At 33.5% G+C, this 14198-nt stretch overlaps 1 protein-coding gene across 1 annotated transcript; it reads right to left on the bottom strand.

Annotated features, from left to right (window-relative positions):
• Positions 1–8152: 8152 nt before the first annotated feature.
• On the bottom strand, positions 8153–13337 carry LOC122603432 (THUMP domain-containing protein 1). The gene is made up of 7 exons (XM_043776131.1): positions 13203–13337; positions 12976–13095; positions 10868–11302; positions 10209–10348; positions 9765–9885; positions 8941–9081; positions 8153–8447 (listed from the first exon to the last, which is right to left on the bottom strand). The coding sequence occupies exons 1-7, from the start codon at positions 13266–13268 to the stop codon at positions 8364–8366; spliced, it is 1107 nt and encodes a 368-aa protein (XP_043632066.1). The 5' UTR covers positions 13269–13337; the 3' UTR covers positions 8153–8363.
• Positions 13338–14198: the final 861 nt, after the last annotated feature.

Genomic DNA, 14198 nt, shown 5'->3' with positions numbered 1-14198 from the left:
CTCCTATACTTTTAAATTCTATTTTTATATTTTATTTTCCATTAAAAAATCCGGATATTTTTATATTTTATATTCTATTACTTGCACCCCTCCTTCAAAAGATATATAGATGCTGGACCACCAAGTATATATGAAACCAAATGATTTATAAAGAGATTTTGATTTGTACAAATTGTAGAGTGTACTATACTATGTGCAAAATGTGTGTATATCTATATTTCTGAAGTGTAAAAGTCATCACCAAATGTTGGCCCAAGTCACGGAGTACACAAACATGTAAATTAATTTACATTATGGTATTTGATACTCATATTTTTATGATAATAGAGTTCTAGTCTCTAATTGACAACAAAGTGAAATTATGTTTTTGATGAAATGGTTAAAAAGGAACAATAGATAATATTATATCATTTTTCTAATCATCAATATTAATACAAGTTTTCACACCTCCTGAACTACGATTGGGAAATTTAAGTTGATTGTACACATTTTGTCTATGCAAAAAAAGAGTTTCCCATGCTCGGTCGAATGTGTTGCTAGACCATAGTGGATGAGTAGGAGGTATCGGAAAATCTCCTTGAAGTACGAATCTTACAAAATGGTTACCATTGACAAGTGCAATTACCCAAATATCATGCGGTTGCGAATTTGGTGGGCTACTAAAAAGTGGTAAAAATGTTGCCTTTTCGTTGTTGCTTAAAAAAACTACATTATACCTTGAAGCAATGAGTAACCCCATGAATAACATTTCCATCCAATGTACTTCAGGTGCAAATCCCTCCTTAAAGTAATTCAGTGCATACTAAATTGCTTGTGCGCCTTCTTTGTTAAACATATGCTCGTATGTTGTATCATGCACATATAACTCTCCCAATAAATCCATTCGAATTTGACGCCATGTCTCCTGATGATGACCCATACATATAGTTGTCGCTCTAAATCCACAATTTCCATCCCCCAATACATTCTGCACATGTGTGATATATGCAAGAAACATTTCAAATCCTTGGTTAATTAAAAAAGTTGTATTGTTCATGGCTGGATCTACATCGTACGGTAGAACTAGACACATATAGGCATTTTGATCTTGATCTTCCGGTTCTTCATTTAAATCGAAAAAGTTGGTAGAAGTAACACCAACAATCTCGAAAAGAGGCATATCAAACTCCAATGTATTGTAAGTAGCATCTATCAATAAAATATCGAGATAAGCAAGCCATATTTTTAGTGATATCGGATGTACCCAAAATAATTCTTCCAACTTGTTGGTTGAATCATTTGTACGATACTGAAAGTGATATTTCTTTTCTTGTAAAAAATCAAAGACAACTTGAATTGGGGTTCGACCGTCATGGTCAGCCAATCGTACCATTTGTTGGGCATTATAGATGGTATTGTTTGTAGACACATTATTCTCATCTAATACCTTCAGTGTTGAAAGAATATCATGTGCTTTCATATTCTGGCTAGTCATTGTTGCAACTAAACTAGTTTCATGACTAGTCAACCTTTGTGCAAATTGATAACCCTTCATAAACAGTGCAGGTTCATGATTATGTTCATGACATTTCACTGTTAACACCCATACATCATTAGTTTTATAATACTTTCCCACTAATTCAAATTTGCAATCAATTTTTTTGGTTTGAGTGTCTCTAACAACAGGATTAGTACTTCTAGACACACACCGCCACGATCACATATAACTACAATTTTAGAACAATAATTACACTAACTATAATATAAAACAATCTACATAAACAATAATTACACTAACTATAATAAATATAAAACAATCTACATAAACAATAATTACACTACAATAATATAAAGTATTAAGATAAAATAATGAATAGTTACTATAAATATAAAACAAGTATTCTTGACGTATAATGTAAAACAATCTACATAAACAATAATTACACTAACTATAATATAAAGAAGATGAAAGACAATACATACCTGGTCGGTTAAAAATTCTGATTCATTCGTCATTTGTTTTCTATTAAACAATCTACATAAACAATAATTACACTAACAATCTACATAAACTATATGATCAACTTTATCGACCTTCTTTTCTACTTCTGGTTTTTTGGTTGGATTAGTTTGTATGTTTGTGTAGAAATTATACAAAATATATAATAGTTGAAACATTTATTACAAAGTATATTTATTACATAATAAATAGACTGTCAAAATATCAAACGAATCTATCACTATTTTGTATAAAATCAATGTCACTTTATTAAAAACATATTTATTACTTAATTTATGAAAACTGAATGAAGTATTGTCCTCACTTTTCCTGTAGAACCTGCAAAATCATATCATTATTTTGTATAAAACTAATGACAATTTCTAAAAGTGCATTTGTTTTTAACTCGATTTGATTCTCATAAATGTCACCTGACATTTCATACAAATGTATAAAATTAATGACCGACAAAGTTATACAAAGTTATAGGCAATGTTTTAAAAGATTGTTTCATTAATGTAACAATAGAAATAGAGATGTATATGTCACTATCCTTAAGTTTTGTCCTCATTATTAATTTTATAAACATGACAGAAACAACTTTCTCCAATGGTCCATTTTATCTTGTGGTCCATATGCCATATTTATGTTGTCTTAGCCTCTTTATTTTCATTTTATACTATATAACATGACATCAAGCTAGGAGACCGGTCAGTATCTTGCCCTCTTTATTTTTATTTTGTACTATATAACATGACATCAAGCTAGGGGACCGGTCTATATAAGATGACATTAATGGTGTTGTAACGTTAGTTCGACACCTACATATTGTGTATGAGCTGATAACACTAATGGCAACGACCACAATGATCTAAATGATCGTTAAAAAACAAACTTTTTCCTTATTTTAAATTGTCAAACAATAAAATTGTTAAATCGTTAAAAACACAAGTGAGCCAGTTTAGTTGAATTAAAAACTTGAATCCCAGCCGGTTAATTTATAATATTAAAATCTAGGTTATCTAGTCTAAGTGCCTAGTTCAACATAAGCACTAACCGTTTAAACCAAGCATGTGCATTAGTTTAAATGTATTCACTTTGATGCCACAACTACATATCAACGAAATAATCATGTAAGTTTTCAGTTTGTTGATTCCACTAATGTTTCAATTTGAAGTTAATGTCTCATGCACTTACAATGTCAAGATACGCCCATAATTCTATCTATGATTTCAAGTCTTACTCAATTGTAATATTTAATGTTCTTTAATATTGAATCATAGAGATATGTCGTATTATATTAAATACATTTAAAACTGAATTGGATCAAGTGGTTGGAGCTCTAGTTTTTAGTAGAATCTGAAAACAGTCTCTCTATCTTTGAGATAGGGTAAAACTGTCTATATCTCAACCTCCCCATGCACCATTAAAAAAGATATTGGGACCCAAATACCGTAGAAGACCGCATTGGAGTTACTTACTTTTTTATAGTAAATAGTAAATACACTAGAAGTTGTACCTCTTGCCGCGGGTACGAATTCTTTAACGTAGTATTCAAATGAAAAAGAAAGTTCCGTTATTTAAAACACGTAAGCCTAATAAGAATTATTTGTTCAAAAGCATTTAAAGGTATTTGACAAAAAGAGTTGTTATCATTTTTAATTACAGCGAAGCTGTTATCATTTTCAATAACAACCAAACTACAAATTTTAATATGCTAATAGGTATCATAATACTATAAAAAAATAGGCAACTATAAAAAAATGAAGGTTAAAACCATATTACAATCGATCGAACTATTTAGTCCATCCCTAATTGATGAAACTTAAGACTTAACAAATTACAAATCTTAAGTTAATTTATATGTTTATCAGCTATTAATTACTATGATATAGAGTTATAAATACATTGAAAAATATTGTATTTTAAAAAGATAAAAGATATGCATTATGGCTCATTCCGTTGTTTATTTTATTTTATTTTAATTACAATTTAAAATCACTACAATATTAAATGAAAGAGAAATTATCACAAATCGTCCCTGTAGTTTGCTCGATTCGCATTTTCATTCCTGTACTTTTTTTTATCACTAAGTGTCTCTAGGCTTTTCCAATTCATTGCCAAACATCCCTACTACAAACGTTCGTCCCTTTTTAGCCGTTAAGTCCCTCACGTGCTTGCCACGTGAGGGTAAAATTGTCCACCTACATTAAAAACAAACCACAGGGACTATTTATGATAATGATATAAAATACCCTTCTTCCTCCGCTTTCTTCTCCCTTTTTTCAACCACCACCATCACCATCACCATTCTTTCTTTTCTTCCAAATACAATAACAAATCCACCAGTTATATCACACAGATATACATATATTTCTTATAAAGCGATTCATCACTAATGAATAAATGATTAAATGAATACACATACATATTTGGAAACACAAGTTACACTTTACAGTGGTGTAATAATTGATTAAATGAAGCTGAAACAGGTATATTGTATGCACCATTACATGAGAACTATAAAAAAAATAAAACACTAAACCTACCTAAGGATAAAAAGTATGATCCATAATTCGATCAATTACCTAACGTTTCCAATTATATAAACTCAAATACTAATTTATACGAGTATACAACTGACTCATTTTGTTTTGAAAGAAAAAAACGGACCCATAAACGACCCACAAGTGAAAATTAAACTAACACACCATGCTATATCGAGCCAAAACCCGGCAAGTCAATCCGCCGACGTATGTATCTATCCTGGTTACCGTATTTTCCCGACGAATAAAACATATTCCCATGTAAAGGAATAAAGGGGTTGTTTAATAAGGTATATGGGAATGGGTTATGAATCGGGTCGGGTATCTTGCACCACCGGAAAAGTCGCCGGAAACTGAGATCCACCACCGCACTTCATCATCTTCACCGTATATATATACATCTCAAATCCAAAATAAAAGAAGAAGAAAAACAAGATGACGATGATGATTAAATCTCTAATCAACAGATGAAGAAAAATAAGCAATACAAAAACACAAATCTATGTGTTGAGAAAAAGAACATAAAAACAAAAACGGCGATATTGATGGTGATTAAAGCTTTAGAATAGTAGTATAGTAGTATGGATAGAAATAGATATTTAGATTGGATGGGATAGGGTTCTGTGAATTTAAAAAGTAATGTAGGGAAGAAAATAGAAATCATTTATTTATAAAGAATGTATTTAATTTTTATAAAGAATGTAACCTATCAAGAAATAGTCCATGTGATTTGTTTTAGTGTAGGTGGACGATTTTACCCTCACGTGGCAAGCACGTGAGGGGCATAACGGCTAAAAAGGGACGGACGTTTGTAGTAGGGACGTCTGGCAATGAATTGGAAAAGCTCAGGGACACTTAGTGATAAAAAAAAAGTACAGGGACGAAAATGTGAATCGAGCAAACCACAGGGACGATTTGTGATAATTTCTCTAAATGAAAATTAGTTGTATGTAGAATCCAAACCTCATTAAAACCCAGTTTATTTCTCACCATATGTCTATGGTGATAGAAATTAGAAAAATTATCACAAATCGTCCATGTGGTTTGCTTGATTTGCATTTTCGTCCATAAACTTTTATTTATCACTAAATGTCCTTGGGCTTTTCCATTTCATTGTCGGTCGTTCTTCCTACAAACGTCCGTCCATTTTTAGCCGTTAAGCCCCTCACATGCTTGCCACGTGAGGGTAAAATCATCCACCTATACTAATATCAAACCACAGGAACTAAATCTCGATTCTCGATATATAGGATCATCAAATTTAATATAATTATATAATAGATATATGTATATGTATACATATAAAATCACAGCACACACGCATCTCCCTCAATACATTTTCTGATTCCAACCACCCCACCGCCATCTTTACCAACACCCCCGTCACGCCGTAGCTGCCGCACCACCTAAAGTTCACCACTTCGTCGCCACAACCCCCCAACACCACTCTTTCTTGATTTTTTCGGTATCTAGTAAAAACCCATCTTCTCATTTGCTCAAAATATTTAGTATCCTTTAGTTCAATAATATGTTTAGATAATATGTTCAGATCTGTAATATATTCCGATCGTGTGGTCTAAACTTTTTCTGGCGATGGTGACCGGAAATGGTATCCGGCGACAGCGATTATTACTAATTTTCTAGTTTGATTAGAAGTCACCATCTCTGAGCTTGATATCTAGTATTCAATGTTGGCAATGGCGACTATGGTTGTTGGGTTGCGGTCACGGTGGTGGAGATGGCGGTTGGCCGTCATATTCGTGGTGGAGATGGTGGTTGCTTGCATGTCTCAACACCAAATGGACCACCAGAAACTTCACAAAATATATGTCTAATTAATGGTAACCGTTAATAAAGTCAGTTTTGACATTGATTTCTTGGTATCGTCATTGGTCAAAATCTTGTTTTGACTCATCCAAGAAACTAATAAAAAAAGTAAAGGTTTTTATGGTTAAAAAAGTTGATTTTTTTTCTGAAAATTAAGGTATAGACATGATTTGTAATATGGGTTTTCATTGTTTTGTGAAAATCAATGGGAAATGGTATTATACTATCTGTTTCTGGGAAATGGTATTGTTTTGTGATATGGGTTTTGATTGTTTTCTGAAAATTAAGGTATAGACTTAATTTGACTTTTATTTATAGCAAGGTGAGATGTGAGATTGTTTAAGAAGTTGAGATTGTAAAACAAGATGCAATCTTTTTCCCCCATATGTTGGCAACCTGTAATTGAGAAGAAAGTAAAATAGGTTTTAGGAAATAATAGAGATATAAGGAAGGAGAAATAGCCCATGTGGTTTGTGTTTATTGTAGCTGGACGATTTTACCCTCACGTGACAAGCACGTGAGGAGCTTAACGGCTAAAAGGGGACGGACGTTTGTAGGAGGGACGACTGGCAATGAAAAGGGAAAGTACAAGGACATCTAATGATAAAAAAAAGTACAGAGATAAAAATGTGAATCGAGCAAACCACAGGGACGATTTGTGATAATTTCTCTAGAAATTATGTGGCTTGTCTACTACCCCTTTGACTCTCTTTATATAAAGATTTCTCATTTTCTTTTAACTATCTTATTACTGAGTATATCTTTACTTTTAACTTTTTCTCCAAATTTTTGTATTTTATGTTTAGATGTTAACCACTTACAAAGGAAAATCTAATAGTATAATTGATCATCATCTTCTTTATATCCATATATATATATGTATGTATCAATATCTATCAGTCCTACTTGATTTCAGTTATATTCCTTCACCATTTTTTACAATCTTGGTTAAACATCCCATCTTTTTTACCACCACCTAACAACGTTGCCGCTGCCACGTCATAACCATCACGTCATAACCAGATTCTTCTTACAATTATTTGAGCCGTTGTTGTTAATGATTACTTGTATAATATAGTTGTACATGTTATTTGTTGTTTGTTTGAAGTGGTCGGTGGAAGACGGTGACCGGCCCGAAGTGATGAAGTTGAGACGGTAAGTAAGTGGTCGGCAGAAGGCGGTGTCCAAAAGGAGGTGATGACGGCGGCGATGGTGTAGATTCCTACCAAAAAGCCCTCAATATAAGAGAGTTAATTACACACAATTAAAGTGGCTTTTATTCTGGCAATAAGAAAGCTTTTGTCTCCTTTTTATGCTTATTACTTTTTTTTTTGTTACCGTGGTCCGTGGTGGTTGTTACTGGCAGTTAATGGAGATCGGTGGTTCTTCCTATTGATTATTCCCGGAGAAGTTAAACTGCGGTGAAGGAGGCTGGTGTTGATTACTGACGACGGTGGACGTTGATGGCTGTTCCCGGTGTATATGTATATATATATATTATGTATGTTGTATATGTATATAAATATGCCATAGAAGTTGTACCTTCTGCAAAGAAAGTGGTAGATAGTACATCATGCATGAGTAGTTGTAAAAAAATAGTTGGTTTTTAGTATATAGGTTAATTTAAAACGTAAACTACACGGTTTATGTTTCCAATCATGTGCTTTCAAATGTGTTCCTTTCCCTTTAATGGTTTGTTTTTTTGGCATTTGTGCATCATGACCAATATAAAGCAACTAAAAGGTAAGACACATGACCAGCTAAATCGAAAAAGATTGGTTTGGTCCGACCAACGTGACGGTTTAATTGAAGACATATATGTTTTCGATTAAACTGCAGAAAAGGTAAGACATTTGTCCAGGTTTTTTCCGGTCATTAAGAGGTTTCCATTCACCATAACACAAAACAGCCTTTGCTAATACATTACGCCAAACATATCCCAGACACTTTATCCAAGCAACTTTAACATTATAACTATAATAAAAGGAAAAACAAAAACCCGAAGGCTCCTTCTACTGTTTTGGTGATGTCAACTGCCTCAAATTATATTTAGCCAATTCCTTGTACTTCTCAACTACACCGACGCAACAAACAGTCTGCATTGACATGACAAAACACACCCATTTAGCATGTCAATGTTAAAAAATTGAAACCATCATCATGAAAATTGAAAGAATTTCTGATCCTACTTATTTTTTTCTAATATAAATTACTTGCCCAGCATCAATGTTACAAAATTATCTTGTAAGGCCCGTGCTTATAGGGCGTCCTCATGCTCCAAGACGCAAGACACCCTAGGCAGCGAGCGTCCAAGAGGCTGCGTCCTCTAGGTGGGCGTTGTTTGGAAGAAGTTGGAGGACAGAAATAGGTGGGGTCGAGCAGTTCTCTTTTTCTTTAGTAATGTACAGGTGTATGTATGTATTGGTTTATGATTCACTGAATTGCCAAAAATTTTGGTTCTAAAAGTTGTTATGCAGATTCACAAAATGACAATGACTACTAAGAGCAACTAAAATTGTGCAAAGTATTTGTTCATTAATAAGATGAAAAAAAGAGTAAGACTTCTGAGAGAGGATTGCATTTGGTTACCTTGGCAATTTGGACCACAATAGTCTTTTCAGGATTAGTGAGATCAACTTTGTGAGGTTCTGGAACAGATTTTGCAACTGCATTGATAATTTTCATTCTATCAAGGCCACTGTTTGCACGGGCCTCACATAGCACTGCAAACTGAAGAAAAGGAGAGAAAACAATTTAGACAGCAATTTGACAGTAGGTTGCTATAATAAATAAACAAGTATTGTTCAAGTCCAAACACGTAGATGAAGAAGCAGAGAAGAAAGGTGGAATAAATAATAACTAGATGTTGTAATTGCAGGTAGCAAGCCAATTAGTTATAGATGGGTCAATCTGTGTTGTGTTTAATCTCTGATGGGTGAAACAAGCGAAATCAACTTGATTAGCCAAAAAAGAAATCGGTGAAAATTGGTGGACTTAGATTATGTTTATTATCTAACGGGTAAAAAAGTGAAACCAAAATGCATAGATAAAAAATGGATTATATGGGTCGAAAACATCAAACATTGCTTCCCCAAATGATATCTTTACTGCATAAAAATTCCTAGATCATTTTAATCATAAAACTGGACTACTTTGTGCACAGAACAAAAGATTTATACGTAAACTATGTTGGGTCAAGCACAACTTGCTACCACAACTTACCTGATTTCACCTGTTATCCAACCCACCTGACCCGCCCATTTCATCACTTATACTCTTGACAAAACCAGCACTCAAAGTCAAATGAGTTTTTTCAAATGCGTACCATAGAGTCCGAGTACCATATACACAGATATGTAGATAGATATCGATCTACCTTTTGAAAAATGCATATACAAATGACTTTAACAAACCTTAGATGGCGTTTCTGGTTCCGTAGGGAAGTACTGGGCAATTAAAGGTTTAATTGCTCTAGAAATTTCTTCTTCTGATGCATAGCACGTGACTTCAATAGGCAGCACTCTTAAAATAAACCTGAGAATCCATCAACAGCAAGTGGCAAGTATGCTTAATTTACTTATGAATGTGTTGAATTCTGTTATGTTGGATCCTAGATATGTCAATAGGAAACGTTCGACTAAAAAAAAGGGAAGTAGAAGTCCCAGTGTGCACTTTAAATGCATACCTCATAACAGGCTAGATACAACCATATACTTTATGTGAATCATATTTAGCACATTAATTTTTATTAAAAACATTTAAAAAGTGGGAAAAAGAAAATGTTTGCACGTCGACCAAACACAGCCCGTTTCGACAATAATGATTAGTGTTAAATAAACTCACTAATGAAACATCACCTGGCCATGTGTTTTCTTGTTGCGGCAGCAGAGGTTATCATACGCTGGGCAATTTCTTTAGGTGTTGGATCTTTATCTCTCTTCCGCATTTGAACAAAGACTACACCATTGCACCCAGAATCCAGGTAGCTGAAACGCCTCTGTTATAAAAATAAAAATTAAATGAACATATATGTAAATTGTGGTTTTATGTTTGACAACAATTGTTTCTTTAATAAAAGATACAATTAAAACTTCATATCAAATATATAAATTGGGACTTTTTACATTGAAGAATGACTTGTGAAAGAATATACTTACAGTTGTTTAAAACTAGCTTTTGCCAAGAAATAATACATACGTATCCCAGTTTTGATCCAAATACTCCATCTATTCATAAAAAGTAATCATACTTATATAAAGTTGGTGTACGCTTGAGTTCATGAATTACTAGTCTGTTAACATGAACAAAGGATGGATGATCTTTTAATACTTTCTTAAAAAATGGTATAGGAGGCTTCAACCATTAAACATGCACTTTGGGGACTTTCGACGATTTTCCTCTTAGTTGTGTTTAGTTTACTTCACCAGTTTTAACAGTTAAAAATAAGAACGTAATATTGTCCTAAAGTAAGTAAACTGGTCAAAACTGCCACCCCCAATTGATATTATAAGCTCACCTTGCTTTTGTCTTTCAACTCTTCAAGTTCAGCCTCAATTAACCTGTCCACAGACTTTTCCTCCACCTTGATCTTTATGACTTCCTCAAGTTTAGGCTCATCTTTTTCTAGGCGTTGTTTCTTTTCTGGTTGCCTATCATCTTCAAAGTTTTCATTTTCATGATTTTCATCACCATTTTTACAAACTTTTTCTTTCTCATCTGACTGGTTCTCAGAACCAACTACATCACCATTGTGAGCAGAACTTTCATTATTTGCATCACTCGGCTTATCAGAAGCTACTAGGACTTGGTCCTTTTCAATGTTCTCATAATCATGGTCATCATCTTCTTCAGAATCAGAATAAGTGAACTTTATCTTTTTATTTATGGGTTTATTAGGGATCACTGAGTGTGTCACATCTGATTCATGTCCCTCGATTAGCTCTTCCAAAAACTGCATATATAACAAATGCAATGCCATATTTATTCTTTTGTACAATATTCATATCAGAATAACAAGTGAGTTACAAAGAGTAAAAATCCATGCAAGATTTATAACAGGGAAATATTACTCATGAAGTTGTAGAACTCTTGTAGATAACATTAATAAGACCTGAGACAATTATAAATGAGGGGGTGCTAGGGTGAAGGTTTTCTACCAATATTGACTATTGTGATTTGAAGTCATAATGATCAGTTTTATTGTGTTCGATAAAGGTGATTCTTTTTTTTTTTTTTTTTGAACGCGGAGCGCCATTCTATTCTACTCCTACTGTCAAATTACACGTATGCGTGGAAACCATGACTCTCGAAAAATCCCTATTAATCCACCCTCACAAATGTGAGAAGTGGGACTCGAACCCAGGTGGATCCTCCCAAGGGCAAAGACCTTACCAATGGGCCACCAACCCCATTGGCATAACTGATTAATAATATTAACATTACGTATATACCCTACTGTTGCACCACGCTACCATATAATCATTGGAATTATATGGGAAAAAAAAATTAACTAACAAAGATGTTAACAAATAATTTGATACAAACCCATCCCATAATAGGCTCGCATCATGCCCTAAGCTAGGTGTAGAACTCACTCCTAAAAGCTAGCTCTAAGGAGGAGGGGACACCTTGACTAATAAACCACTAACCAATCTCATACTTGGCTGATGTGGGATCACATCATAATTTTATATTATTTCAAAAAAAAAAAAAAAATTTAAAAATCATACTTCCATTTCGAAAGTGCCAACAAAATATAAGAATATCCGTTTTGGTCAAATTATCTGTTAAACCATCAGAAGTTGTCAATCAACACCAACAAGGAAAGTGATTATCTTATTTGACAATCCAATATCACATAATCAGTTTTACAACCACATATGCAAAATACTTTTGTCTGGAAATTGAAAATTGATTTACAGATGGGGACAACAAAATGCAACTGAAAACAAAATATTGATAATATAACAATTACCACCATTCTATCATAACTGGTCATTTCAGAAAAGCAAGGGGAAAAAAAAAGTCTTTTATATTTTTTGGACGGAACACGCCACATGGTAGTATCAACACCCTCTTTGATGGGTCAGTAATCTATGCAACTTATGCAAAACACCCCTTCTAAATATAAAACTAGAAAATCTCCGTTTGAGCTTATTTTTGTTTAGTGTCGTAAAACCTCGGTCAACTCAGCCGAGTAATCAACAATTACTCACTAGAAGGTCCGTAAACCGTATGCAAGTTGAGCCAAATCTCCAAAAAAGATCTTTATGGTCAAAACTCTGATAAAAGAAAATTCGGTTTGAAGTACTTAACAACTGCTTTAACATATTTCTAGGATCCTAAGAGCAATTCTAAGCTCCTACGAACATGTCAAGCATACAATTTCGAAATTTACACACACAAAAATGTCAACCGGAACACTCTCCCAGTAGTCCCCGCCTACGCCGATTAATCACTACAAAGTAGCTAACTGCTCGAATACCACTTATCGAGTTTCACAACCATGTCTAAAAAGCTAATTTTGTCATACCATATTGAAGGAACTAATTAAATAATAAACAATTAAAAGTTAAAGGAAGTATATGTATATATATATATATATATATAGATACATATACATACAGAATCAATAACTTGAACAGCTTCTTGAGAGGCCTGACGCTCTCGACCGCCATCACAAGTAATGAAGAAACCTTCAACTCCAGGCTTCAATGGGTACGAACCTTTCTTCTTCACACTTTTCTGTTACCAAATCAATCATCATCAATATCTCAAACATATATATATATATATACATACAGTCAATACATAATAATATATATAGAGAGGGAGAGAGAGAAACAAGATACGTTATTGGGACGGTAATGGTTCTTCCTCTTCTTATTATTGTTAGTATTGTTGTCGTTACCACCCATAATCTTTTTTTTTTTTTTAATTATTTTTTTTTGTTTTTAGGGCTAACTGGGTACTGAAACGAAGGCAAAAAAAAGCAGCAGCAGCTGCTGATGGGGAGAATCACCCCCTCACTCTACTACAAGATTACGGGTATGTGCAACTACAATCCCTCAATATTCTCATACACCCAATGCTTACCCCCCAAATATTATGGGGTGTTTGGTTATGCGTTTAAAAAGCGGATTTTGCGTTTTGAAAAGACATGTATGTACATGTTTTTAAAACTGTGTTTTTATAGCAGATAAAAATTTTTTTAGATTATTTGTATTTTACAAACGTAATAATCAAATAATCACTTCAGAACATAATCGCAAACACCCTCTAATACTCAATTACTCATGCTAATCTTCTCTATTATACATACATTCATCGTTATTGTTTTAACGGATGTTTGATTTTCTTATTTATTTGAACAGCTTCCATTAAATAGAATATGCCCCTACGCCTTAGCTATCATGTAAAGCGACAACCTATTCAAACCAAAACAGCGTAAGTCAATTTTTTTAAACCGGACCTTATAGATCCAACACTAAGTAAAAATCTAAAGATACACCCCCAATCCCCCCCCCCCTCCCCAAACAAAAAAAAATGAATATAGCTAACAGGGAACGATCCCGTCTTCTGAAATAAAACATAGATGTCTCACTGGTTCATCTTTAGATGATTGACTTGTTTTTTACTCATTATTATTATTATTATTTGTTAGTTGATAATTAGTAATAAATGAACTCTTAAAAGTTTCTACTCGCGTAAAGGTATCCATTTCAAATTTTATAACGCAATTGTTTTAAAAAGAGTTAATTGCAAGATTGGTCCCTATAGTTTGTACGTTTTAGCAATGGGGGTCCTTGTGGGGTCGAAAGTACATAAATACCGACATACGTGCACAC

The sequence above is a fragment of the Erigeron canadensis genome, chromosome 6 (assembly GCF_010389155.1).
Source record: "Erigeron canadensis isolate Cc75 chromosome 6, C_canadensis_v1, whole genome shotgun sequence".
NCBI classification, from domain to species: domain Eukaryota; kingdom Viridiplantae; phylum Streptophyta; class Magnoliopsida; order Asterales; family Asteraceae; genus Erigeron; species Erigeron canadensis.
This window is presented reverse-complemented; position numbering and strand designations above follow the sequence as displayed.

What these genes read in the sequence shown, in the direction of transcription:
- LOC122603432 (XM_043776131.1), bottom strand. Translation starts at nt 13,268, where the DNA reads ATGGGTGGTAACGACAACAATACTAACAATAATAAGAAGAGGAAGAAC. An exon ending in CTGTTCAAGTTATTGATTCT is followed by an intron (nt 11,303 to 12,975) that starts GTATGTATATGT and finishes TTATATATGCAG; the next exon opens with TTTTTGGAAGAGCTAATCGA. An exon ending in AGTTGAAAGACAAAAGCAAG is followed by an intron (nt 10,349 to 10,867) that starts GTGAGCTTATAA and finishes TTTTTATAACAG; the next exon opens with AGGCGTTTCAGCTACCTGGA.